This window comes from Thermobia domestica, chromosome 15 (genome assembly GCF_964235325.1).
Source record: "Thermobia domestica chromosome 15, izTheDome1.hap1.1, whole genome shotgun sequence".
NCBI classification, from domain to species: domain Eukaryota; kingdom Metazoa; phylum Arthropoda; class Insecta; order Zygentoma; family Lepismatidae; genus Thermobia; species Thermobia domestica.
The window spans coordinates 85,010,105-85,036,441 of record NC_137468.1 but is presented as its reverse complement, the minus strand read 5'-3'; the positions used below and the strand labels follow the sequence as shown (position 1 = coordinate 85,036,441).

General features: G+C 35.3%; 1 protein-coding gene across 1 annotated transcript in view; it reads right to left on the bottom strand.

Annotated features, from left to right (window-relative positions):
- Window positions 1-25,880, bottom strand: part of LOC145671867 (leucine-rich repeat-containing protein 23-like) — a 453,825-nt gene extending 427,945 nt beyond the window's left edge. The window contains exons 1-3 of the mRNA XM_081741092.1: window positions 25,755-25,880; window positions 21,167-21,252; window positions 17,395-17,618 (exon numbers count right to left, since the gene is read on the bottom strand). Of these exons, the coding sequence (XP_081597218.1) occupies window positions 17,395-17,618; window positions 21,167-21,190 (248 nt within the window). The 5' untranslated portion in view covers window positions 21,191-21,252; window positions 25,755-25,880. The remainder of the gene's footprint in view (window positions 1-17,394; window positions 17,619-21,166; window positions 21,253-25,754) is intronic.
- Between the last annotated feature and the right edge of the window lie 457 nt (window positions 25,881-26,337).

Here is a 26,337-nt window from a genome sequence, read left to right as displayed (position 1 = left end):
AGATTCGGAATGGAGAATAAAAATAAGGAAAAGAAGAAACTGAAGTTTGACAACTTTAAAATGATACTCAATGTAAGTTAATGCATTTTAAAGTTTGTGACATTCACTACATGTTCTTTACAACCTTTTGTGAAACAAGTTAAGGCCCTTAGCACGCGATTTTTGTCTGATTGCAATTTCCCAAGAAAAAGCTAAATGTAATCGGTACAATTTCTTTTATTTTCTTTTTATTTTATTGACTTTTCGTATCTTCATTTGGAAGTATTTATAGCCTGCACTCACCAGTACTTAACAATACCTGAGTACATTTTCTTCTCTGTAAATTGTTTGAACGATCAGAAAAAGTCAGTGTACGCATAAATGTCATGGTAGAATTGTTGGTGCAAGTGCGCGCGCCTTCTATAACTGCAACGACTTCAACTTTTTAGTGGAATTATATTATCTATCGTCCTGTCATTGGCCCCATTAAATAGTTAACACATGGATTTAAGCAAGTGGCCAGCCACAATTTTATTGGTTTTATTCCATTTTCTTTTTTTAAAAAAATAAAATAAACGCGAAATAAATTTAAATTTCATAATAATAATAATAATAATAATAATAATAATAATAATAATAATAATAATAATAATAATAATAATAATAATAATAATAATAATAATAATAATAATAATCTTACAACATAATAGTTAATTCTGAAATCTCGTAATCACTTGCCATCGCATCGGAAAAGTGATTTACTTCTGCAATTATTGTAATTGTAGTTGTAATTATAGTGTTATCTTGTTTTTGACAGGAAATAACACATTAATGTTATGTTAACGAACTGTAGATTGGTTTTTAGGTTTCATGTTTGGGGAATTTTGAATGTGCATAGTTTTATTCTTTACTTGTAATATGGTATTTTAAAAATAAATATAGTTTTATTACATTTTCGATGATTAAATTTTATTGTCGGAGAAAAATACATTATTTGAATATAAACACATTAGATATAACCAATGTAATATGATTATATTCAAATAATGTATTGTTCTGAAATCTATTTTGTAATTCAGTTTATTACAAATCTACACTAGGTTAATAATGTGGAATTACAGGAGTATATTTTTTAAAAAAGGAAAAAATAACCAGAAAGAGGTAAAATACAAAATTTCATATTATAAACTATATCTTGTCGGGTAAAGGGAACAAGGATCTTAAATATTTCATGATACGTCGAATCGAAATAACATATTTTAAATTTTCATATTTCATAATATTTTGGTATAAATATTAAAATTATGTACCTGTTATATGCCTAAATTAAATCTCTAATGTAGAAGAGAAGGTTCCTTCTTATCCTATCAATAGCGATGGAATAAATCTTATTGCTACTGGTGGAGGAAACTCCCCTAGCAAGTGGAAGACTATCAATATCTCCAATGTTGACGCCGGAGTGTTTTGACTCTTAAGTGTGCTGATAAAAAGCATCATGTTTGGGTATGAAAATATCCCAAATGAAGAATTACTTAAATTATATAGGAATATTGTTATTGTGTACAATGGTTCAGAAAAGACTATACACAATAAGAACAAGCATAACAATAATGTTCCCTGCAGATTGTTTTCTCGCGTTTGTTTCAAAACTTGAGTTTTTAAGAAGTTCGGTTTTCCAAAAGTCCCTTTACATACTTTATCTGTCCGTGTGTCTGAGAGATGCAAAATCTCAACAACTATTTTATGGATCACCATCAATTTTGGTCAGACTGTAGAGGATCCATTGTTTCCAGGATATGAACAATCAAAAATCAGTGCTCCGTGCATTCCTATGAGAGTAATTACGGAAATCACCCTCTCTGATTGACTGCCCGCAATGCTTTTGAGTTTAGCGTGTTTGTATAATTTTCAGGTTGCAAAATAATATATTTGGAATATAATGCTAAAATGAAAATAATTGACTTTCTACTCGAAAAATCCAAATATTTTTTTTTACCTTCAAAATATTCATTCATTGTTTTCAACATAGTTTACAAGGGGAAGAATATCTTGTTCGAATTACCCAAAATTTCGAATTAATGAGAATCCGCTGAGAACATAGTTTATATATATGTTCAGAAAAAATAAACTTTAGACAACGTAGATTGGAATATCATGTTCAGAGTGTTGAATAATCTGAAAGTGGATTACAGAGACAGAAGAATAATATATCAGCTTTACAAGAACCAAACAGTTGTTATAGCAAGACATCAAAAGGAAGCAAGAATAAGTAAACGAGTACGGCAAGGTTGTGAACTTTCACCTCTCCTGTTCAACGTCTATATAGAAGAGGCTATGAAAGAATAATTTGATAAAACCGAGAAAGGTGTAAAAGTAAATGGTCAGGTTTTCAACACAATAAGATTTTGCTGATGACATAGCACTCATAGCGGAGGACGAAAAGGACTTGCAGGAAGCACTTTCAAACTTGAACGACCAACTGAAATATATATGCAAAATGAAGATAATAATAAAAAACCAAAGTAATAAAGTGCACAAGAGCAGGACAGGAAGGGGCAAATGTATGGCTAGAGGAAGAGAAAATCGAAGACGTTAGCCTATTTAGGAAGTCTAATATCCTCGCACAGAAGAAGTGGAAAATACATAAGTTCCAGAATAGCACAGGATAAACAAGCATTCAACAGGAAAAGAGGACTGGTAACATCAAGAAATGTGTTGTTGGATGTTCGATTTATTAAGACCCTGGTGTGGAGTATAGCGCTTTACGAGTCAGAGACGCGGACACTGAGAAATGCTGAAGTACCCAAGCTGGAGGCATTTGAAGTGTGGTGTTTATGCAGAATACTGCACCTATCATGGACCGAAAGGTAAAGGAATGAAGACGTACTAAAGGTAGCTAATGAAGGACGACAGATCATAAAGATAATAGGAAAAAAAAGAAATAGCTCGTTTGGCCATCTTATTCGGCACTTCGATTGGATCACCGTCTTGATAGAGGGAAAGGCAGTAGGAAAACTAGTAAGGAGAAGATCAAGGATAGAATATCTAGATGCAGCTACGAAGAAGAAACCTTGTTAAAATATAAAACAGCTCTTCCAAGGAAGAGAAAAGTTTTAAAATTTCCATGTTGCAGACAAGCCTATGGTTGGGGTGAAAAAAATAGAATGTATAGAGCCATATGTTGGAAAATCAGCACGTTGGACATACCCTAATTTTGCTAAAAGCTCAACAAATGATGTTCGTTTTGTATTTCTCAGTGAGATCTCTTATGGTTACGCGATTAGCGTACGAGCCTTTGGTCTTAGGAAACCTGGGTTCGGTTCCCGATGGGACATGATATGTTTCGGATCCTACGTTAAGCTGTGGGTTTAAATCTCACATGGCCTCACTGTTGTAAGGGATGCTAAAATCAAAATCAAATCAGATGAAAACTTCTCACTGTGGCAAATTCGATATTTTGTCGTTATCATTGGTTAATAATTAGAAGAATAATTAGAGTATGTACAAAAATTTAAGTACCATAATATGGGGATACTTTAAATCCTGGGTATACTTTGGTCAAAACTTCCAAAATAAATAGAGAGTCACCTAGCGGCACAAATACAAAATATATTGTAGTTTTTTCTGCGAATGTGGAAGCCCCGAGAATCACGTCATTAGTACGAATTGACTAGTACACTTCTAGGGATGCGCACGAGACGAGCCGAGACAGAATTTTCCTGACAAAATTTGAGTCGAGACACAGCTCTTCCAATAGAAAAATATGCATTTTTCGAGTCGAGACATCACTTTTACATCACATTTTCGAGACGAGACAGTCTCAAATGTTGTCTCGTGCGCATCCCTATACACTTCATTGTACAAGTCAAATCAGTAGACCTTTCTTTCTCAAGGAAACTATTCAGATGTTGCCTTTTGATGTCTTTGTTTCCTCCTACTTCTGTAGAACTTGTAGAAGCCTCATTGTTGTTGCTTTGTATGACATTTCAGAAATGACAAGGAAAAACAGTCATTATCCTAAATACTACTCTTAACAATATTACCCTACTCACACAGAAATACGCCTTTCAAACCAGATCGGGCAAAAATGGGCAACACTTGGTATTTTTCTCTAACAGATAACACTCCCTACTATCACATACAGCACACAATAGAACTGAACTCGGCTGGACTCAAAATAAAAGTCTACATGAAATTAAATATCAAGTATACCAATTTTGGTTTTCGATCTAATTTTATTTATCCACATATTAACTAGTACATGAAGTCATATTAGAGTTCTACATATGTGTCACGAACGACGAATCTATAACAATTTTCTGCACAATCATTATTGACACCTAACAACGAAACATTATTTTATTTTCACATCATGAACTTTGCGTTCGCTACCGGGCTGGATACATGGCCTTCTTCCATAGACTTTAATCATTCATATTGGTACTAACTGTAGGCCCAGCCCTTAGGAGTTGTACGAAAACCTACCTATTTCTGCAAACCTTACGCCTTTCCTTATTAAATCTGTAAGGTCTTTCATATTTGTGGTAATTTCGAATTTTGAGGTTTTGGCCAGGTTTGAAGGGTGTCTGGACGACTGTGCCATGGTGTCGAAGATGCTTTAACAACTCTGCTCAAAGAGAAACGATACGGTACTGATACGTCAAGCAAACTACCCACAAAGAAGAAAAGACTGGATGTTGAACCTATATGTATCATATCTACGGCTATAACTACACCAGGGAAGAAGACACTGACAGCAACGACTCTACTGATTTGCCTGGAATAGAAGAGCATCCCTAGTCCGGAGCAGAGTTGGCGTGGGTCAATGAAAACTTGACCCACGACCCACTGACCCACCACCCACCGTCACCCACGACCCACTGACCCACCACCCATCATGACCCACGACCCACCGTGGCCCACTGTGACCCTCCGTGACCCACCATCCACGGTGACCCACTCTGACCCACCACCCACCATGAACCACTCTCATCCACTTTGACCTACTCTGACTTACAAAATCCATCGTCATCAACTCTGAACACGATCCACGGCCTCTTCTGAACTGACTGAAGAGTTTACACTTGTAATAAAACAAGACTGTGAAATTGTCACTAATCGGAGTTTGAATTTCTAGTCAGTCGCTCAAGCACCACTCTGTTACAATAACGTTGGATCTGACCTTTACGATATAAAATGGTAAAGTGTTTGTCAGTGAGGAAATTGAAACAGTTTGAGGTGGGTGGAAATTAGTGTGTGCCTAAAATATACTTGTACTAAGATAGTATTCTTGCAAGTGTTAATTTCTGAACGCATTCCACAAGAAACTTCTATTCGCAGGAAAATATCCCTGTACAATATGGAAAAGGTTATGGTTTCTCAGTTCACAGTATTTTTCTCACAAAAGACTTGAAAAATCAGTTGTTCATAGGGTATAAAGGTGCTCGGGTACCCTATGTGAGAGCATCTCCATAAAGTATGCTCATAATTGTAATTTGTGTAATCACTAAAACACCACGTTAAATTTAAGTTACAAATATGCATAATTGCAATTATTATGAATATTTATTGAAAAGTAGTTTACCTAAAGCAAAGAAGAGAGGTAGTAAAAAGTAGGTACAAAGTTGAATAACACAAATAATCCATTAGTAATACAAGTATACATTTTCCGTAACTCGTAATTTTCCACCTTAAAACAAATCTGAAATCGGATTTATTTCCTGTTGGTAACTTTTTGGCGGTAAATCATCCGCAGTGGAATGATGTCCATCCTTCAGCCAAGAAATAACTAGGTCGTTTACTTTCAGCTTGTCTAGCGGTGGGCCATTAACATTGATGAGCAACAAGTTAGACAATTTTTGAGCACTTAAACTATTTCTAATATCAGTCATCTGTAAATTCATAAGGGGAAATCCCCGTTCGCACTCTGTCGTAGAAATTGATAATACTTCTACCCGATTTCTGCAACTTCTCATCGACAATCTACTTGTTAGACTTAAGTCTGATAACGATTTTTCTCGGTCAGTTTTGAAATACTCAGCAAGAAGTATCATCTCTCTATCACCATACAACATCTTTTCCATATCGACTATGTTAGTTGGCAATGTCGACCCATGTAGAACAGAAACTTCATCTACCACGCCTTTGATAGGGAATCTTGTGAATAAATTATCAATTAAAGCCTGATAAACTGATGACTTTTTATTTGCTTATAAATTTAATTTTTGTAATTACACATGAAGGTTTGATACCATTACCAAGTTCCCTCCCTCCCTCTAGAAAGCGAAAGGGAACGAGGTTTCTGGAAAGTATTCAGAGGTGAATTGGAATTTCTCTCGTTCTTCAACTTCAATTACCACACTGCTGTTTGCCATGTGCCAAATTACGATGAATTTCAATTAAATTATCATAGTATAATTATTTCCTTGTTGAATTATCAATACTTTTCAGTGGAAAAAAAGATGAAATTTCAAAGTTCCAAATCAAAGTAAGTAGACCAACGTAAAGGGAAAAAAGTGTAAAATTTTCCATACAATTATGCGTACAATCCAAACTTCAAATTTCCGTGTAATTAAGCTTACAGTACAAATTTTATGCCTATTTTTCTCACAACTTTATGGGTTGATTGCCCTGTGCTGTGAGCGCTCCATATAATAAACATAAGCTTCAGCAATTATTATAACAGAAAGCAATGGATATATGAAACCAAGCACTGTATTTTTTGTTTCTGATTTTTTTTTCTGAAATAACATCGATCGTTTTCGATCATTTTTACAAACCAACTCACTACCAATTTTCCATATATACCCCCTCCCCCACATAAAGGAGAATTTTAAAAATGCTAGGACACATTCTGTTTATTTTCTAAGAGTTAATACACTGAATTTCAGCTCCGTTAGTTTAACGGGTTGCGAGATACTCATTAGTTTCCGCAAAAATTGGGATCCTCACTACCTCCTTAGGATATTATGCACTATAATGAAAGCAATATAACATCCCAATTTGGATTAAGGCCTAACTATATACCAAAAGTAATTTCATTTGACTTTGCAATTTGACCGTGATGATCAGGCACACATAGTTACATTCAATTTTTCATAAATAATTTATATATTACAGTGATTCAAAAATGTATTTTTTCCAGTAGTTAACTCTAAAAACTCACAGGTCTCGAAAGCCAAATTGTAGTGTAAGTCTTATTGCTATTATTACTATTAAAAATATCAATATCCAAAAGTGCCTGAAATTCTTTTTTCAGTTGGTTAGATATACTCACCTCAGGTAAGTAGACAGAAACAAGTGGAAAAGAAAGGGAAACGGAGGTCTTGAAAGTAAAACGGAGACAAATTTACCAGTCTTCAGAAGATACTCTCTACAATGCAGTGAGCAGAGAGGGTCGGTAGATCATACTGAGTCGGTGGGTCGCAGTGGGTCACGGTGGGTGGTGGGTCACAGTGTGTCATGGTGGGTGGTGGGACGCAGTGGGCCACGGTGTGTGGTGGGTCACAGTGGGTCATGGTGGGTGGTGGGTCGCAGTGGGTCACGGTGGGTCACGGTGGGTGGTGGGTCACAGTGGGTCACATGCTGTTGACTCACGACGCACTGACCCACTCAGAAAACTTGACCCACTTGACCCACTGACCTACTCCATCTCTGGTCCGGAGATGCCGCACACGCAACACTTATCTACCAGCAGCCAATATCACAGGTTTACGAAGTTAGTATATTGTAGCAAAGTTTGGTTCCCAGCGAGAGAATAAAAACTTACAAATATTGGTATCAAATAACAGACACTAAACCCGAAACAATCGTCGTAGATTTCAAAAGGATTGGCGCAAATAAAAGAGAGTTCAAGTTAGTTGCTGGTGATGTCTGTGCCATCCAACCAGACGATATAGTTGAGATTCTTTCGAACCCTTCCGCTGATGTTAAAAAAAAATGAAATGAAGTCCTTGAGTTTTACGTCCCACTCTTATGCCGGTTAGGCTAAAGGAGACGGTGATGATGAGTAATGGACAAAATGGTGGAATGAAGAAAGTGGGAGGAAACCCACGCACACGGTGTTTGTCCACCACAAAGTTCACTTGGCGGAGGCTGGGGACGAACCCTGGACCCTAAGCACCAGAGGTGAACGCTCTACCACTGAACCACCGCGGCCCCTTTCCCTGATGTAGACTGCGATGGGAACACATATTATGTCTCTCCTACCGGTGTCCAAGTGATTGAAGTTTAAAGTTGTTTTCTTTTTAACTTTTCTTACGTTTTCTTCTTTGGTTTCCCATTTCTTGTATTTTGTACTTTGAGTGAGGAGCAATGTAAATATCACACCACATATTTCTTCACATGTTTCTCTGTTTAGTATCATTATTTGTTTCTAGCTCTCCAATCATCCCATGTACCATATTGCAGTTATACTATCACTACAAATACTAGATAGCTCATACATATTTGCAATGTCATTTACTTTGGTCATTTACTACTTCTATCTCCTACATATGAACCTACGGTATACTAACGGACACTTCCTTTCCTTTTTCTAGCTTTTAAGTTGGGTTTTCTTTGATGTTGCATAACAAAATCAAGAATGATCAAAGTATCCCCATATCAAGTATAACTTTGGTCACACACATTTCCTTTCTTTTCTCGGGAAGTACAAAACAATTTGACTTTACAATTACAGAATATGTAGATACAGCAAGACCAATTTGTTATGCTCTTTTTTTTAATATAGAAAGAAACGGAGATATTGACTTTTACAGATGAAATTTGATCAAAGTATCCCCATGTCACGGTATTGAGTTAAACAACCTGAGACTACTGCAAGAGAACTACGTAAGAGATTAGTAACTCCACGCATTTTTCTTTCCCAATCGTAACCCTGATTATCCTAATTGGACAAATGAGCACGACAAAAACTTCCGCCAATACCAGAACGCTATGTAAATTTTCAAATGTACTCTTCGCCAAAGTCAAGTAGAATGTAAAGTGTGACTTCTAACAGTTCAAACCAACAATGAAAATGTCAATTCTTTTGTTCCTGTTAACACCAAATCTTAACAGATTGACAATTCACAATTAACCACAAAGTTTTCCGTAGTAGAAACGAATGTGATATATATATTCGCATTATAAATCACTTGCTCGATGTAAAGTTAGACCGAATTAAATCAGAGAATTAATGTCTTCCTGCCAAGAAGTAAATGAAAGCATGCTACCCATTGCTCTTTTCACACCCGATCTAATTGGATTCCATTCGCCGTTGCTCTTCGAAATGGGGCGGTGTGTCAAATGAATGAGCCGTCACTACAATATAAGATGTAACTCGTTAAAAAAAAATCAGAAGGGGGGGGGGAGGCTAGTGACAAAAAGACGATGAAGAAGTGTCTCTATAGACCGCCCTTCTTATAAACATAAGAGGATCCCACGTCCCCTCTGGCTGGCAAAACCTGCCCAGGTAACTAACAACTAACCATGCTACAGACATGTCCTCAAGCTGGTGTCTAGGGTATATAATAGGGCCAGGCGAGCGGTCGGTTTTTCACAACAAGAAAACAATATTGCTTTAGTTCTTTACATTACACGCTCCTATCAAACAATGTAGAAGAACCAGTGTCACAGACATTTTACATGATAGTCTTTTTTATCGTGTGACCAATTGATGGGGCTTCCAATACATCTTCATCAAGCTTATCTTGTTGTTTAATGATATGAAACAATAAATAAATCAAGAGATAACTAGAATTGTCTGCTGAGAAAGATCCCAAAAAAGGAAAGTTCCAATTGACTTACGTAATCTTGGTAGTGTTATGTCAAACGATTACTTGTGCTTAGGTTTGTCGTACGTTCCGTTTTACCTGGACTGTTCTCTTTTTTTCATTATAAAGAAATTGGGTGCCCAAGTAAATTTTTAGGTGTCCGGATTTTTTAAAATAAACTGATTCAACTCCTAAAAGTAGCTTGTGAAAATAAACAAATGAAAACCAATTCTTTCCATCATGTTCACTATGTCTTTCTGACTGAGTACTTTGTTCAATTGGTTGAATTCTAGTTTAACATCTCCTTCAGCACCGAGGGCATATGGAACTTGGACTTACAGCTCAATGTAAGATCCGAACCATATGAGCTCCCACCGAGAAACGAACTTGGTAGGGTTGTTGGCTAGGTTAGGAATTATATTTCTGGATATTATTGGTTTATCAAGCATGAGGGACGATATTACTCGGGATCACACTACCCGGAGATTTGGAGAAGGAAAAAGACTGGGACCATTATGTTACGTATCATCTGGCAGTTGCCTGGTATGAATAAGGGAAACCAAGAATTAAACCTCACTGAGGATGGCTGGCCTAAGAAAGCTTCTATACCTTTTCGGCCAAGTGTTCCCACTGGGAATCAAACCCGAGACCGCTCGCACGAAAGGCGAGAGCGTCAGCGACTACGCTAGGCAAGATTGCATTAATTGAATTGGAGTTTAGGATAGAATCCGAACCATTGGGTATGGTTATAGAGAAATTTTCATATTTCATCCTACACATTTCAATTTTTCTATTTCGAAAAGATAGAGAGTGAGTGAGAGAGGGAGAGAGAGATAGATAGATACAAACGGCTTCCAAAATGAAATTCTAAGAGTCACACCACAGAAAAAAATCTTAAATACGCTATTATTTTTACATATTGAGACTTCCGGATCCCCTGTGTCCGCACTCTCCAGTAATATCTTCGCATGTAGATTGAGAATAGGTCGTCAAATTAAAAAAAAAAAAAAAATGTTTTACCTTTATGGATTTAGATTAGGTTAGGTTAGGTTGGATTAGTATAGTATGGTATTAGGTTTAGAAAGTAGGTAAGTTTAGGTTAGCAGAGTAGGTTAGGTCATAAAGTAAAGCAGATTAGGTTAGGTTAGTAGAGCATGCGAGGGTAAATGAGTGTTGTAGTGTATTTACAAATACCTTAATATAGTTTTCGCAGTGATTCGGATAGCACTTATAACGGCTTTACACTAGTAACATTACACTTGTAAATATAAAAGACAGCTTCCGCACATTGTACAAAATAGCTCACCGGCGGAGAATAATATGTAATATCGTTCTTTTGCATACATTCACTTATTTTAATCGTGCTATAACAGTTCATATGGTTTGAGTTTAGTAATCCTATGCTTGTAAACATAAAATACAGCGTTACTATATTGTGTAGAAATACTCCACTGGTGGAAATTAATATATATCTAATTAAGTTCCTTTTGGTATGAAATTACTCATTTTAACCCTAAAATTACTTTGGCGACCCTTTGTATGGCGACCTATTCTCAACCTGCACTCATCTTTGTTTCCCATGCAAATATGTGTGTTGGCTCTTGCCGCTTACCAGACATTTCTAGTTCACTGCCTATTTTCTTCCATGCGTTGCTTACATCATCCTGGACTCTGCGAATGCGGAGGGGTCGTAGTGTCTCTAGATGGACGGATACCTGCTGGATTAGCAAGATCCGAATTAGCGATAGTATAGAACCTTCATGTAACTTTTCGTAATCTGGCAATTTCGGTAATCTCGCACAACTTGATCTGATATCTGCCGGATTAGTGATAGGTTACTGTATTTTGTGCATCTAAGTAGTGTCGGTAAAAGTTTATTAAGTTAGTATTGAAGGACACTGGGAAATGTGAATTATCGTGTATTCCTGAATTCAATGCATGCATCTGATTTGAGTTTTTAAGGGTAGTTTTATAGTAAATGTCAAAAATATACCCACTATGTGATGTAGATATACTTTTCTTTTGTAAAACTTTGTTCAAAAAATAGGAGATCGTTTTGGATTTGAAGTTGCCTTGAGTTCATAAATATGCGGTAATATTGACTGTGGACGTTTAAAATCATACTACCGAGGATGACAGGAGATGCTGCCAAAAACATTCCGGTAAATAAATACAAATTAAGACATATTACAAAGTATTTAATTTGAACTTCACTATTGTTGGACTTCGGAATTGGACAAATTAAAGCTGTACTAGAAAAATTAAAGCTTTTCCACTTTTCTCCGTCCCTGATTAAATTCTTCTCATCATACCTATCTAATCGTAAACAATATGTTCTTTTTAATGCAGACAAATCTAAAGAATATATTGCATCCTCAGGAGCCCCTCAGGGTTCAAATTTATGACCCTTCTTATTTCTCTTGTTTATTAATGACTTACCTGACTGTATTCCTGACCATGAAAAATTACTATATGCCGATGATCTAAAAATATATGCTAAAATCAATTCTGTGGACGACAACATAAAGCTGCAGCAAGGTCTAGATTATATTGGTAACTGGTTCTCTTCGAATCAACTTGGGGTCAATGCAAGCAAGTGCAAAGTATTATCATTCACCTCGTCAGGAGGTGATTAGTAGGAGCAAATCACCTCGTCACTTTAATTATGAAATTAATAAATATATAGTAAATAAGCATGATTCAGTTAAAGGTCTTGGTGTTACGTTTGATGCTAAGTTAACGTTTGACAGTCACATTGTAACAAGTGAAGCATTCAAGCTATTAGGATTCATAATTAGAACGGGAAAAGAATGTAAGAACTGTTCAACATTACAGAAGTTGTACAATGCATATGTTCGCTCAAAGTTAGAGTATGCTTCTGCTATTTGGAATCCGACTCACATAAAACATCGGAAGCAATTAGAAAGAATACAGACAAAACTTTTTAAATTTCTAACATATAAAGAAACTCACATTTATCCTAGTTAGGACAGCTGTAAAACCATACTTGCTAACTTTCATCTTCCTACACTAGAATAAAGGCGACATATGATTGATTTATTATTCGTTCAAAAAGTAACGCAAAATATTTTGGATTGTCCTGATTTAGTTACTTTATTGAATTTTCATGTCCCCACATTAAAAGTACGTAGAAACGCTTGTCTTTATTACTGCAAAAAAATAAAGAACTAATATAATGATGAAATCACCAATCTGGAGAACAGCAGCTTTGTATAATAGAATGTGTACAAATAACAATGAATTTGATAGATGTGATATGTTGCCTAAGAAATTTCGGAATACCATTATCATGAGATATCAAGAGTTATGAACTCATGTTATGTTATCAAGAGTTATGAACATGTAATTACGTAATTTACAACACTGTAATTGGGCTATAGCCTGTTGTGTTGACAATAAACAATAAATAAATAAATAAATAAATAAATAAATAAATATAGTCTATATGAGTTAAAGCAAAATATGCACAGGAAACATATAATTCTTTCTTAATGTAGTTATATGCTTTTTATTATGCTTTCTTAATATATCAACAGTAAGATTTGTTTAAATTGTTATAACGTAAGGATATATTGTACTTGTTTTTTTCATATAACAGTAAATGTAACTTCTACATACGGAATATCCTATAGCACAAAGAATTGAATGTCAAGGCAAATGAAGCCTAAAGGAATCTCCAATTACAAATTAGAAGTAATACTTGAGAGTGTTACATACTGTTCGTGAGTGTTACATACATGAACATTAGGAGGTGTTAAGTGAAAAAGAAGCTTAAAGCAAACTCAAGAATGATTCAAATGAGGAGCACAAATGGTGTGAAAAATGCCAGCGGAAACGCTAGAGAAGGCATTTAAGTCTTAACTCTTAATTGTGGTAACGTATTTTAAGAAAAACCAAAACTCAAAAGAAACACCGACCTAACTAAATGTGTATGTATATATCATCTTGGAAGCGAGCTTAGCAGTTAACCAGTAATGCTCTTTTGTGCGTTTAAGATTTGAGATGTGAAGAAGCGCTAATTAACTGGGAAGGGTTTTTTACTCGATAAGTGAGCTCAGCTACAGGTGAGCATGTTAGGTAGAGTTTTAGGGCTTGTTACTTATTCGTCCATAATTAAGGTAATTAACAACGAGGTACTACCGGAAGTATTCTAGTTAGAAAATACAGCAATATTGAAACGAAAGAAAAAAAATGGTTTCTTGACTGAGAGTAGCATGAAAACAACTTAATATTATCAAGCATTGAGGGAAAGCATCTTGTAATTCCCACGGTGAGAATTTAATAACAGTCTACAGTTATTACTTTTACATTACAAATAAGATGATTGTTTCTAATGATTTTAAACCTTGTAACCAGGGGGTAAAAGTGGATCTGAAAAGGTAAGGGGGCAGTAGGTACCGGCATGATGTTACGCCGTCCCCCTTTCTATTTTTGCCCATTGTAATTTTTTAGGAACTGGAGGGACGCCGTACATAGTTTTTGAAGGTGGAGACGGCGTCCCACTGCGTTCCCCTTCACTTTTACCGCTGCCTGTAACAGAGATATTAGACCCAATTATTGATGGTGTTCATTCATCCTAATTATCTTGTTAGAAACTATTACGTGTGTTATCTGTAAAAATAAAACTTAAAAAATCAATACTGTCTTATCACGGGTAAATGGCCCAACCGTTTGAAATGAAATTTTCAACTTCGCACTTGGCTCAAGCCTGATTTTTATTATGTCACTTTGTTCGCGGCCCCTCCTCATCAGTGAGTTGGCCCTGGTGTTTGAGTATATTTGTGGGAACCTTACTCAGCGAGCTATTTTGAAGATGTAACATTTTAAGCTTAGCACCCTTGACAGAAGCCATAATAAACGGGATCCCTTTAATTGATTTTTATATATGGTTTCTCGTAGATTTTGCGGGGTCTTCTCTCCTCAGAGTCCCCTTGCTGCAGCATTGGCTGGTCTCCCCTTTTGGGGGTCATGGACGTGTAACGCTACAAGTCATCCTACTGCATCTTCCGACCTCAAGAAAAACATATTACCCCAAAAGTTTTGATAATAATCATAATGATATATTGATGATTGGTTTCGCTGTCCTTTCAATGAATCTTTTGCTGTTCTGGATTCGAGTCAAAGTCACGTTGGTAAACTGCAAGATGTTATGCAATACATTGTATGAATAACTTTCACATCCTTGTTTTATTAAAAAGTGTAAACTCTCTAGTCAGTGGAGAGGAGGCTTGGATCATGGTTCAGAGTTGAAGACGATATGTTTTGGCAGGTGGTGAGTTAGAGAGGGTCATGATGGATGGTGGGTCGGAATGGGTCAAGTGGGAACATTGGGAATAATACAAATCTTCTACTAATCTGAAATTTAATAATGTATTGCAAACCTCAAATAGAAAAAAAAGAATAAGAGGATAATTTAAGTATTCAGTAGTAAATATATGCTTCAAACAGCAAGCGCGGGGCTCCGGTGCGTTGCACCACCGACTCTTACAGCTTTGCTTGGCGGGGAAAAGGGGGGTGGGAAAGGAGTTCAAATTGTATGCCAAAAATACAGTATCTTAAACATATCAAATTGGGGAGATGAAAGTTGGTATATTAACTCCTGCTTAAAAAGTAAGTGGAAATATGTCCCAACATTTTCAAAAAAAAATTAAGCCTCTAAAAGGGTAAAACGGGCAGTTTCTATAATATTTTTGACTCTATATACCGTATTTTCACGAGACAGTGGTTGAGTCTATTGAAATGAATTTTTGAACGTAATTATCATGTTGCTCGAGCTATGTTTATCAAGTCAAAATCTTCACGTTTGAGAACCATAATAAAATTTATACCAATCGATAATGCTACGCAGGGTTGTAAATGACACCGTTCGTTTTTCGTGAGTTTTATTATAAGCTAACTCGTTTTGAAAACTGGGAGCGTGAGTTAAACTTAACTCGAAATATAGATGAGTTTGAGCGTAAAACCACGCTTAATTTAACACTCAGCAGTGGATATTGTTAGTTTCACAAAATGATGTAAGCGTCCATTTGTGTGTTTGCTGTTGTTTAATCTCTGAGACGAGACTTTAAATACTGATGGAAGTTAGGGAGGTTAGCGCTCGAGATGAGTGAAAGCACATCTCTTTTAAGTGATAGTTGTTTAGTTGGCGGAATTAATCAGATTTTTTAAAAATGTTTGTCCAAAATTATAATACTTTAGTTATGTATGATCCGGAAACAGAAAATATTTTGCCTGTGTATAATTGGTAGGCTATTTTACTTTTAAAGAAATGAACAGAAATATAGATTTTCTAACCTACAATTTTTTTTAAAAAAAATCATCTCGGTACTTAAAAAAAATCAATTATTTCTTTAATTTCTCCATGTAATAATAAAATGTAAGTAGCATGGTACACCACGAGTCCTTAAAGTTAGGAAGATGAGACTGGGTATATAAAATCTTCATTATAATACTGAGGCTTCTTGCGAAAAGTTGTAGTGACGTTTATGGGGAGTGGCCAGCTTGGTTACTTGTGGCTCGCTGAGCGCAGTAGACGGTTGGCGGTGATTGGCTACTCTCTTACCACACCCCCAGTGACGAGCAGGTTTAAGCGCGGGAAACCAACGACGTTATACCTTCTGGACTATAAAACTCAACTCAGTGAACTCGTGTTTCAGGGTTTATAAAATTCCACTTCTAAGACGGGGAAGGGAACAATTTCTACCATTGATATTCTAAATTCTAATTCATAAATATTTTGCCTAATGATTTTCGTGAATTAGGTGAATTCTTTTGAGTCGAATTCTCAAACATACCTGGATTTTTATCGTTTCATTTTGATTGAAATATGTATTCAAGGAAAGGGGCAATCGACTTCAAAGTTCTTTCCAAAAAAATGTAGTTTTCCACGAACTCCTAACACACAGAAACTTTTCAACTTAGCACACTAGATTAGACAAGTTATAATAGCATCGTAAGTTAATTTCAAACCCTTTGATAGGTAAGCTCCAAGATTACCCAATCACAATCCCAGAATACAAAGAAGTTATTTTTCAGTTAGATCTTGGATTGGATAAAGTGAAAATTGCAATTTTGAAGGCACCTATATGTTATCTTGAAAATAATTTTGACGATTGATTTCTTTTTTTTTTTTTTTTTTTTTTTTTTTTTTTTTACATAAAACGATAGAAACTCATATTTTCGGGTGTAAGAAAAGACTTCGGTACGTCTCCAGTTTGGGAAAACTCTTTCATACTGTCTGTAAGAAAATGCAAAGAAGGGCACCTGGAAGCTTCCATGTTATTATTTTTTTTTTTTTTTTTTTTTGTGAAATTGACAGTTTTTGGGTGCAGTAAATTTGTTCATCCAAGTCTCAAATTTTTCCTAGTAGAATACCCAAACATTTTAATAAGCAGTTTTAACGGATAAGATAACAAACAATGTGAACTGATTAACTAAAGGAAATAAGTCAAATTAACAGCATAAATCTAGTTTATGAGCCTAATAAAATGTTTGATACCTGCTCAAATTTATATTTGAGCAATTTAAGAAGAAAAAACGAAACAGGGAGGGAATACTCCTTATCTTGTCTTTTAATTCACACTACATTACGTCACAATGCTAACTAAACATGGAATTTTCTACGTTATAGAGTCATTACCTGTCAACGACAGACATCTTAATGAACGCATAATCTAAGCCTTGTCCGATTTTTGAAACTGTGGACAAACATTTCTCCGCTTCGCTCTTCGTTAGGATTTTAATAAGTTCTTCCCCGCGAGCCTCCATATCTATAGCTTTCAGTTCTGTTTCGTCCCTTTCCTCCTCATCAAGTTCTTCCTCTCCTTCGAGCTCATCTTCTTCCGCTTCATCTTCGTTCTCTTCCTACAAAAGAAATAAAAGAGCCTCCTTAACTCTTTAATTGGCAATCATGGATAGCATTACCATTAAAATATTTAGTTTGATTTATGGTTGAACCATGTCTCCCTGACCATAATTTCGTGAGTTTTGAAGTATTTTTGCACTTTGGTTACAAAATACAGGGTATTTATTTCAAAGCGACAATGCCATAAAATAGGTCTTATGTGTAGCTACTGCGCAATATTGCCCTATTATGATAAAATATTTTAAGAATACTCTCAGTAATTAGCAGCAGTTTCGTTAAAATATTTACCTACATAGCAAGAAACCGCAAATAAAAAAAATAAAAAAGAACTTTCGCGGGAGAAAGCTTCTACAATACTAAATTTGACTGTCCTCTACTGACGAAGATTAGAAGTATCTAAAGAAGCGACCTCAATCGTGTGTATGAATATTGTATGAAAGCAATAATGCCAATTAAATCATCCCTAAAATTAAAATTAATGCGAATAACGCAATAGAATGCGATGTTGCTTGAGAGTAACAATGCCAAATAAAGGGTTAAATTTTAAATATTACTTATCTATACGCCTACGAAAAGAACGCATTGTTTTGATAATTACGAATAGTATTTGCATCACTGTTAGGAGAATAGTTTATAATTGTTTCCATACAGTACATATAAACTAATAATAGGAAAAAAAGCGCATTCCAGTAGAATAAAACTGCCAAACTGCATCAAGTTGGCAAATAAATGACATGCTTTTTAACGCCATAAAATTCATTGCTCTGAATTTGTCTCGAGAATCAGGAGCGCAGCCACGAGGGCACACCGGATCTGGATCTCCTCCAGAACTTTCTAACTCAACATACATTTATACACTTTCTCAATAATAATAATAATAATAATAATAATAATAATAATAATAATAATAATAATAATAATAATAATAATAATAATAATAATAATAATAATAATAATAATAATAATAATAATAATAAAACTATATTTGTTTAACAAGAAAATGATTTATGTAGCATGAAAATTTGATCTTACCCTTCATCTGTGCTCTTTCTTTGATAAAAAAAACAATCTAATTTTATTTTTTTTTCTCCTGAAAATATAAGTGGAAGTATTTTACAATTACTTATCGTCTTTTCGGTTGTAGAATAATATCTGTTCAATGCTACATGGACGTAGTGGCTTGTAGTATTACACCCCCTCCGAACCAGTGTTGTCAAAAAGTTGACACAAATCACTAAATGTGAGGTGAAATGACTCCAAATTGGGTGAAAAGTCGCTAAAAAAATATTCGTGATATTCCGTCTCTCTATTTCTTTATATGTAAACACATGACACTTAAAGGTTCACAAGGAAAAACTTACCACCCACTTCACCGTTTATTTAAGCTTTTAGAGATAATCGATAATGCTGTATTATTTGTGCATCTCAACGGAAGCTCTGCAAACTAAATATCATTGAATTTTAGAATTGTCCTCGGTTAGGGGGCACGACGTAGCATATTAGAAAACAAAACGGGATTCTGGAGATTTCACAAGCAATATAGGCTGTATATTTCCCGAAGTCATTGACTCTTGGACTAATAAAAGCAAAACGAACATATATAAAGTGCTTGCAACTAACAGTGCTTAATTTGTTCACAATGCAAAATTCTTTAGATTTGTAAATAAGTCACCAAACTATCATTTAAAATTTTTTTTAAAAAAGTTGCTAATCGGAAATATTATTTTTTGTTGCTATTCTGGAACTCGAATCCCCTAGATTTAGCGACTTTTACCCCGAATTTGCAACATTGCTCCGAACAAAAATTTCTCGGTGTGCGCGCCTGTCGAGAATAATGCACTAGAATTCATCTTTAAGTATCTCACTTTGTTTATCTCGATATAATCTATCGATTAAGTTCGATTGTATATATCTATATCTTTGGATAATGTCATAGTTAAAGAAAAATTATAGTTCAAGAGTTGATAATAATTTTGGGCTATATCACACTAACCATCTGAATATTTTCATCCTGCTCGTGCCAGAATGAAATGATTGATTAATATATATTTCACTACCGGTGTCACTTTAATGGCTGGCATGATTATCGTATAGGCTATTAGGAGCATTCAATAAGTTTTGTACAGATGGTTATAATATTGTTATTAGTTGCAATATGATGATGAAATTTTAGGTGAACGTTGATCATCATAGAACGGAAATGATAATAGATAGTGTGAAGTGTTATTTGTAAAGTAGATTCAGTATCCCAAGAATAGGTTTCGCCTCCATCCTTATTTCTTTACCAAATCCAGAAGTGGTAGAAAACTACTGCTGTTTCGGTTACAATACTGATCTCCAAAGGGCAAAAGATGTAAGAGATGACGGGAAATGCTTTTAAAATATAAATTCGGCGTCGGAAGAAGAAGAGTTCATCTTCTAAATTTAAACCGGAAGTGGTAGAAATTTATAGTTTCTGGTCTCAACACTGATCGCAATAGAGCAAGTATGGTAATAGATACAGGGAACCAGTGTTTTTGACTGGATTTAGTGTTACGAAATTAAGTTTTATTTCCTCCTTTACCTACCGGAAGCTGTAGAAATCTGTACTACTTCCAGTTTCAATTCTGATGCCTTTAGAACAGAAACGGTATTGATGAACTTTTTATTCATATGGTCTCAACGTCTCAAGAACAAGTTTTACTTTCAACCTTATCTCTCTACTGCAACCGGAAGTGAATAATCTTACAAGTTTTATCTCCGACCTTATCTCTCTATTGCAACCGGAAGTGAATGATCTAACAAGTTTTATCTCCGACCTTATCTCCCTATTGCAATCGGAAGTGAATGATCTAACAAATTTTATCTCCGACCTTATCTCCCTATTGCAACCGGAAGTGAATGATCTAACAAGTTTTGTCTCCGACCTTATCTCCCTATTGCAACCGGAAGTGAATGATCTAACAAGTTCACCCAAGGGTGTAAAATACCTAAATAAAGGCCTCTGTAGGAAATTTGCATACGTCGGGTGAACTGTCAATGAAAAGGCATGTAGTCATGAAACGTATAAATCCGTTGAAATATCAAATCCGAGTTTTTCACGATAACCATACTTCCTTCTCTGCTATCATCACTTGAAAGTAATAAAGATATTAGAATATTACATGATGGCCCACCGAGCAGTTCTGCAACCTCCTTCCTCTTTACTTTTTCCCTTTCATATATTTTATATTTATTTATTCTAAGCAAAGGATAAACCCAGAGTAATCTGAAAAAGCCTACAGATATAATGTTTCGTACTACAGCCTATACACAACCTGAAATAATGCTTTTACGTCACAAGTAATCGTTTAGCCAATAAGCCTTTCTGCCCTTCAACTACTTCCAAAATGCAGCACATAAGTTGTGAATTAAATTAATGCACAATTCACTTATCTCAATGAATCATTTTGCCATTTAAACCTGTTTATTACAACGCTAAGGATATATCAAATATTCCTTCTAAAACTATTAGATTCAGTAATATTTTTAACTACCATACAGTAAAGTAAAATTTTCTTATAATTACCACATCATCTTCGTCATCTGCCATGTTGTCGGTTCTTCAGAATTGAATTTACACTACGTTCTTTCACTTGCCTTCTGGTTTTATCACTTAAAAGTAATAAAGAAAAGAAAAATTAAATCAATAGCTGCTTCACCACATCATAATCGAACATGGTGAAAGTTAAAATTAACTCTTACAAGTAGTGTTACCTACCAACTGCTATTACAAATATACCACATTGACTTGACACCTAGTCTTCCGTTTCAGGCGCTGCTATCGGCTGAAGGAATTCCACTCTCTTTCGCTAAGGCTTTCTCGTTTAGCAGCTGCTGAACCCTTATTGGCTCAGCGCGTGGGTGTGTCGGGGTGTGAGCTTTAGTTCGCATTTTTGCCACGGCTCAAGACATTTTGGCAGCACAATAGCAGTTCTCACAAGCAGTGTTTCTTTCAGAAACAATTTTCCGGGAGGGCACTGCTGGTACTGTTCTATTAATGATTATATTATAAACGTAGGCCTATTATTCTGGTCTCCTCCGAAGGCACTCTCAGAGTTCCAGGAGGCAGTACCCCCCAAAAACGGGTCTGGAAGAAACACTACTCACAAGTAGAAAACGTGATTGCGCTGCGACTGACTACTATGGATGTTCTTACAAGTTCATGACTGCATTGCTCTCGACTAACAGTTCTCACAAGTACGTAGCTGCACTGTTGCCAGGCTCATAGGAGAAATTCCTATTTCTTAGAGAACAGAAATTTATACTGAGGAATCAATGACAGACATCAATGAACATCATAAGACTGTTTATCGTATATTGAATCTTTAACAGAGCTAGAGATTAGGCCCGTATCCGGCCTGCTACAGATCATCTTGACAACTTACTGGTTTGAACATAGACCCCTATATTTATCTATACAAACAACTGAAAATTTGAGGGGCAGATGGAAATGTCCGCAAGGGTGCAGAAGATGCTCGCAATAGGCCACAGTAGTCAATCTGGCCATACTCCAGCTATAGGGCCATTCTAAAGTTTATTCATGTTCGCAATTAACGTTTTGCACTCTGATTATCTCGTTGCAACTACAGGAAGTGCATTTGATTTCATACCTTTGATTCTTATCATGGTGAAATAGAATACTCGAGTTTGATATCCTTAGAATGAGAAAAGGCAAATAGGATGACGCATCTTACAAGTAGCATATTATTTTACGTAGAAATGAATAAAATGCGCCAAATTGAATTTAGTTTGATAAATAAAATCACAAGAATTTCAAATCTAGTTTTGCTTCAACTTAAAACTTCTGTACAGCATTTGTTTAAGAGGGATCAAAAATAATTTAGGATGGTTACCTCTCTGGCTAAGGGTTTGATTGCCAATTTTCCCTATAGCTACAAGGTGGTCCCAAGTACCCACAAAGTGATTATCTAGATCCACTGTTTTATCCAAATTTGTTAGAGCGAAATTTCACCCTCCACAAAATTCTAGAATCCTCCCAAATAGGGATGCGTTCGAGACAGAATTTTTCTGACAAAATTCGAGTCGAGACATAGCTCTTCCAATAGAGAAATATACATTTTTCGAGTCGAGACATCGCTTCTACAGCACATTTTCGAGACGAGACAGCCTCAAAACTTGTCTCGTGCGCATCCCTACTCCCAAATTTTGAAGATGTAAGTGTAGCATGTCGGTGATGAATATGGTCTCTCCTCTAGGAGTTTTCTATTAACCTCCAAATCGAGAAGATATGATAAAGCACTGCCTAGATCGATATCCAAGCTCCATTCAGGAAACTACAAAAGAGGTTCTATAACATGCTACAACATTTTAGTAATGCAACGATGCTGGACAACGTTCTGTTAATGTATATTAGACGCACACACTAACAAAATCCAACAGCACGCTATATCACAGTACCTGTCGCCAAATCGGTTTGGCGATCCAGAATGTATGTTTCGCTGAGTCTGTCATTGCGTTACAGGCAGATATAAACGAAAGCCAAGAGTGGAGGATATTATTCCATTCAGTTTAGCATGCACTACATTCTCTGTACTGTTCCAACCATGGATACTGATCGGTGTAATATACTCCCCAATTTTTGTGTGAATGTTTGTGATGTGACTGCATATTCTCACGATCATGTAAGTGACAATTGATATCCTGATCGTTGGTGTTTTCTTCTTTCCTCAAGCAAATCTTTTTCATATTTACATCACTATTCCTGTATTTCGTTCAAGGCAGGCACCAGTTTTCCAGGAGGCAATTAGTTACATAATTGGACGATAAATACGAGAGTGACTACAAAAGACATGTCAATTAGTTTTCTTTTTTTCTACTAAAATGGGAAGAAAACAAGAAATTCTGAAATATGCAAATGAAATGTTAGTAGATATGTAAACTTACGTGTAGAGTGTTGGATGAACATACATACCTCCATGTGAAAATAGCATGAGAGAAATGAGTACAACGACGAATCGTTCGTTTGATACGTGTTTTATCTAGAACTATAACATTACAAATCATTACAGGTATATTCAATTACAATTATGCCTAAAGCCCAGACCATTTTTACCAGACGTATGTTATAACCTTGCGATTTCGAGTCACACCAAACCTGAAGATATGATTTTAAAATTGTAATTTCGGGTAACACACATATAAAACAACGATTCGTTGAATCCATTTTTTTCGTGCTATATTCTCATAGGAATATATGTGTTCATCCAACACCTTGCATTTAACATTTATGTATGTCCTAACTTTTCATTTGCATATTTCAGAATTTGTTGCTTTGTTCCCATTTTCATGAGAAAAAAGTAGTTGCCATGACTTTTGTGGTAACCCTCGTTATTTCAACCTTAGGAGCACGCTATCGTCGAGCAAACACACTTCCATTTAGTAATTTAGACGTGTGTATTTCATCGGTTTACTAGGAACGAAGAGAATGACATAATAAGGAACTATGTTCTTATTCCTCAAATATTGATCGGATGTTGTAATTTTAATAGTCAGCAGTGTAGTATACAATAGTCTTCTTCTTCTTTTATTGTATGGAATTCATATGTATGGAATCCTTAGCACCATTTTTTTTTTAAATTTTGACCTTTTAATTAAAAATAAATTCTTAGACTTTACTGGCCAGAGTTTACCAGCCGGCTTGAGGCACTCATGCCTTTGCGTGATATGTGGTCAGCACATCGGCTTCCCTCACCAATAATGCTGGTTTTCTACACCTTCGTTCTCTACTTCTCCTTTCAAGTAGCTCTTGTAATGTTGTGTAACTTATTAACCAAATTTCGAATTCACCATTTTAGTTCTCAATATAAAATTGTTATACTTTATGAGAACTTTCATTTAGAATGAACAGATTTTATCCTAAATTTATGAAATAGTTAACAAACATGCAAATTTTTATAAGCATGAAGATTGCTTGGTAAAGATTTGTACATTTATAAGCGGATGCTGGTGTAGTTTTGGTGCACCACATTTTGGAAGATTTTTGAGTAAAATTAAATACTTTGCATGAAAAGATATGTTTATAAGGACCAAATTTCTGTAGGTGACAGAATTAAAATACAGCTGTATTTTAGGTTTACAAGTGTAGGGTTACCAGTGTAAAATTGTTACAAGTGCTTTACGACTTATAAAATAAGTAAGCACATATGAAAGATTACTCTATTAGATGCTATTTTCTACCGGCGGTATATTTTTGCACAGTGTACAGAACTTGTATTTTATGTTTACAAGTAGAGCGTTACTAATATGAAATCATGACAAGTGCTACTGAAACTAGTATCATTGGCAAAACCCACTTCCTTTCACTACCTCGCTTACGAACATACTTACCATCGCTGACGCACCTGCTTCTTTTGAATGCACCCCCGCGCCAACGCGCAGATCCATCACCTTCGCCCTGAGCTTACTTGGTTAGGTATCATTGATACTTTTGAGTTGCCACCTAGCACTGGTTGATTTGTGTTATTATCACTGTAGTTTTTATGACACACGTCCGGAAGCCGTATTTATACGCAAATCGTAAAAGAATTGTATTTCCAAAAATTACTTCTGGTGGCCCCTTGAACTTTATCTATGTCAAGTAAGATATTTTCATGTCGCCCAGCGGAAACCTTTTAGAGGGCAATAAGAAGGAAATGAGTAAAAGATTTATAATTTTTAACTATTCTTTCTAGTGGTGCGCCAAAAGTAAACCAGTATGTATAAGCGTATGTACCTAGGTTTTGGTTGGTTTTGTAATAAGCTCCAATAAATTTTAGGGTTTGAAACTTTCGTTGGCACGAATTACCTAACATTTTATACATGAAGTTTTGCTTAATGTCTTAAAGTAAGCCAGTCTAATATTCATAGCCTCCTGCAGATTATAGAAGCAAACTTATAATGACTCTTTCGAAAACAAATAATTGCATTAACAAATATATCAAAATTTAATTGTGGATTTATATATAGTACCTAGTAGTGTACCTATGCTGAACTTTTACCTGTAGCCTATTAAAAAGAATAATACTACTCGAACTGAATATCAAATAATGTTGACTAAAATAATGTTAAATAACTTTAACTGTAATTTTAGTGGTATTGATTTACTTATGATTTACCTATAATGCTTATTTGCATTTATTTCAAGGGAACTTCAGCGATAATACAACCACCAATACTCAATAGTCGAATAAAAACCATAGATTAATAAAGAACGAGGGGAAAGAAATAACTTTCTTTTCTTTCATTCATAACCTGATTTGAGATTTTATATCTCCAGATGCACCCTTAGATTCTAGTCTCCTATATCACTAAATTTTATTATTAATAATTGTTCTGTAACCAGCTAAATTCAACATAAATTTGATGAAAGAGTTGAAAATAAAGACCACGATTTAAGTATTTGAGGAGAAGATTTGAAGTTCTTCAGATAATCGATCGAAGATAATGAAATACTTGTTCCATTATTTAAATAAAAATGGTAGGTGGATTTTTAATCTTTTCATTTCTGGTGGAATACAGTAGACTTTCGAGTATCCAGCCTAATGTGGCAGGCCGGTTAGGCCGAAACTCTGTAAACTCATTTCTTTCTAAAAATAATGCAAAATTTACCATTTTTCTTTTGCTTGTTTATTCATCAGTGAAAGGAGATAATGAAATGCAACTTATCACAATCATAGACAATGTTATTCTACAACAGAA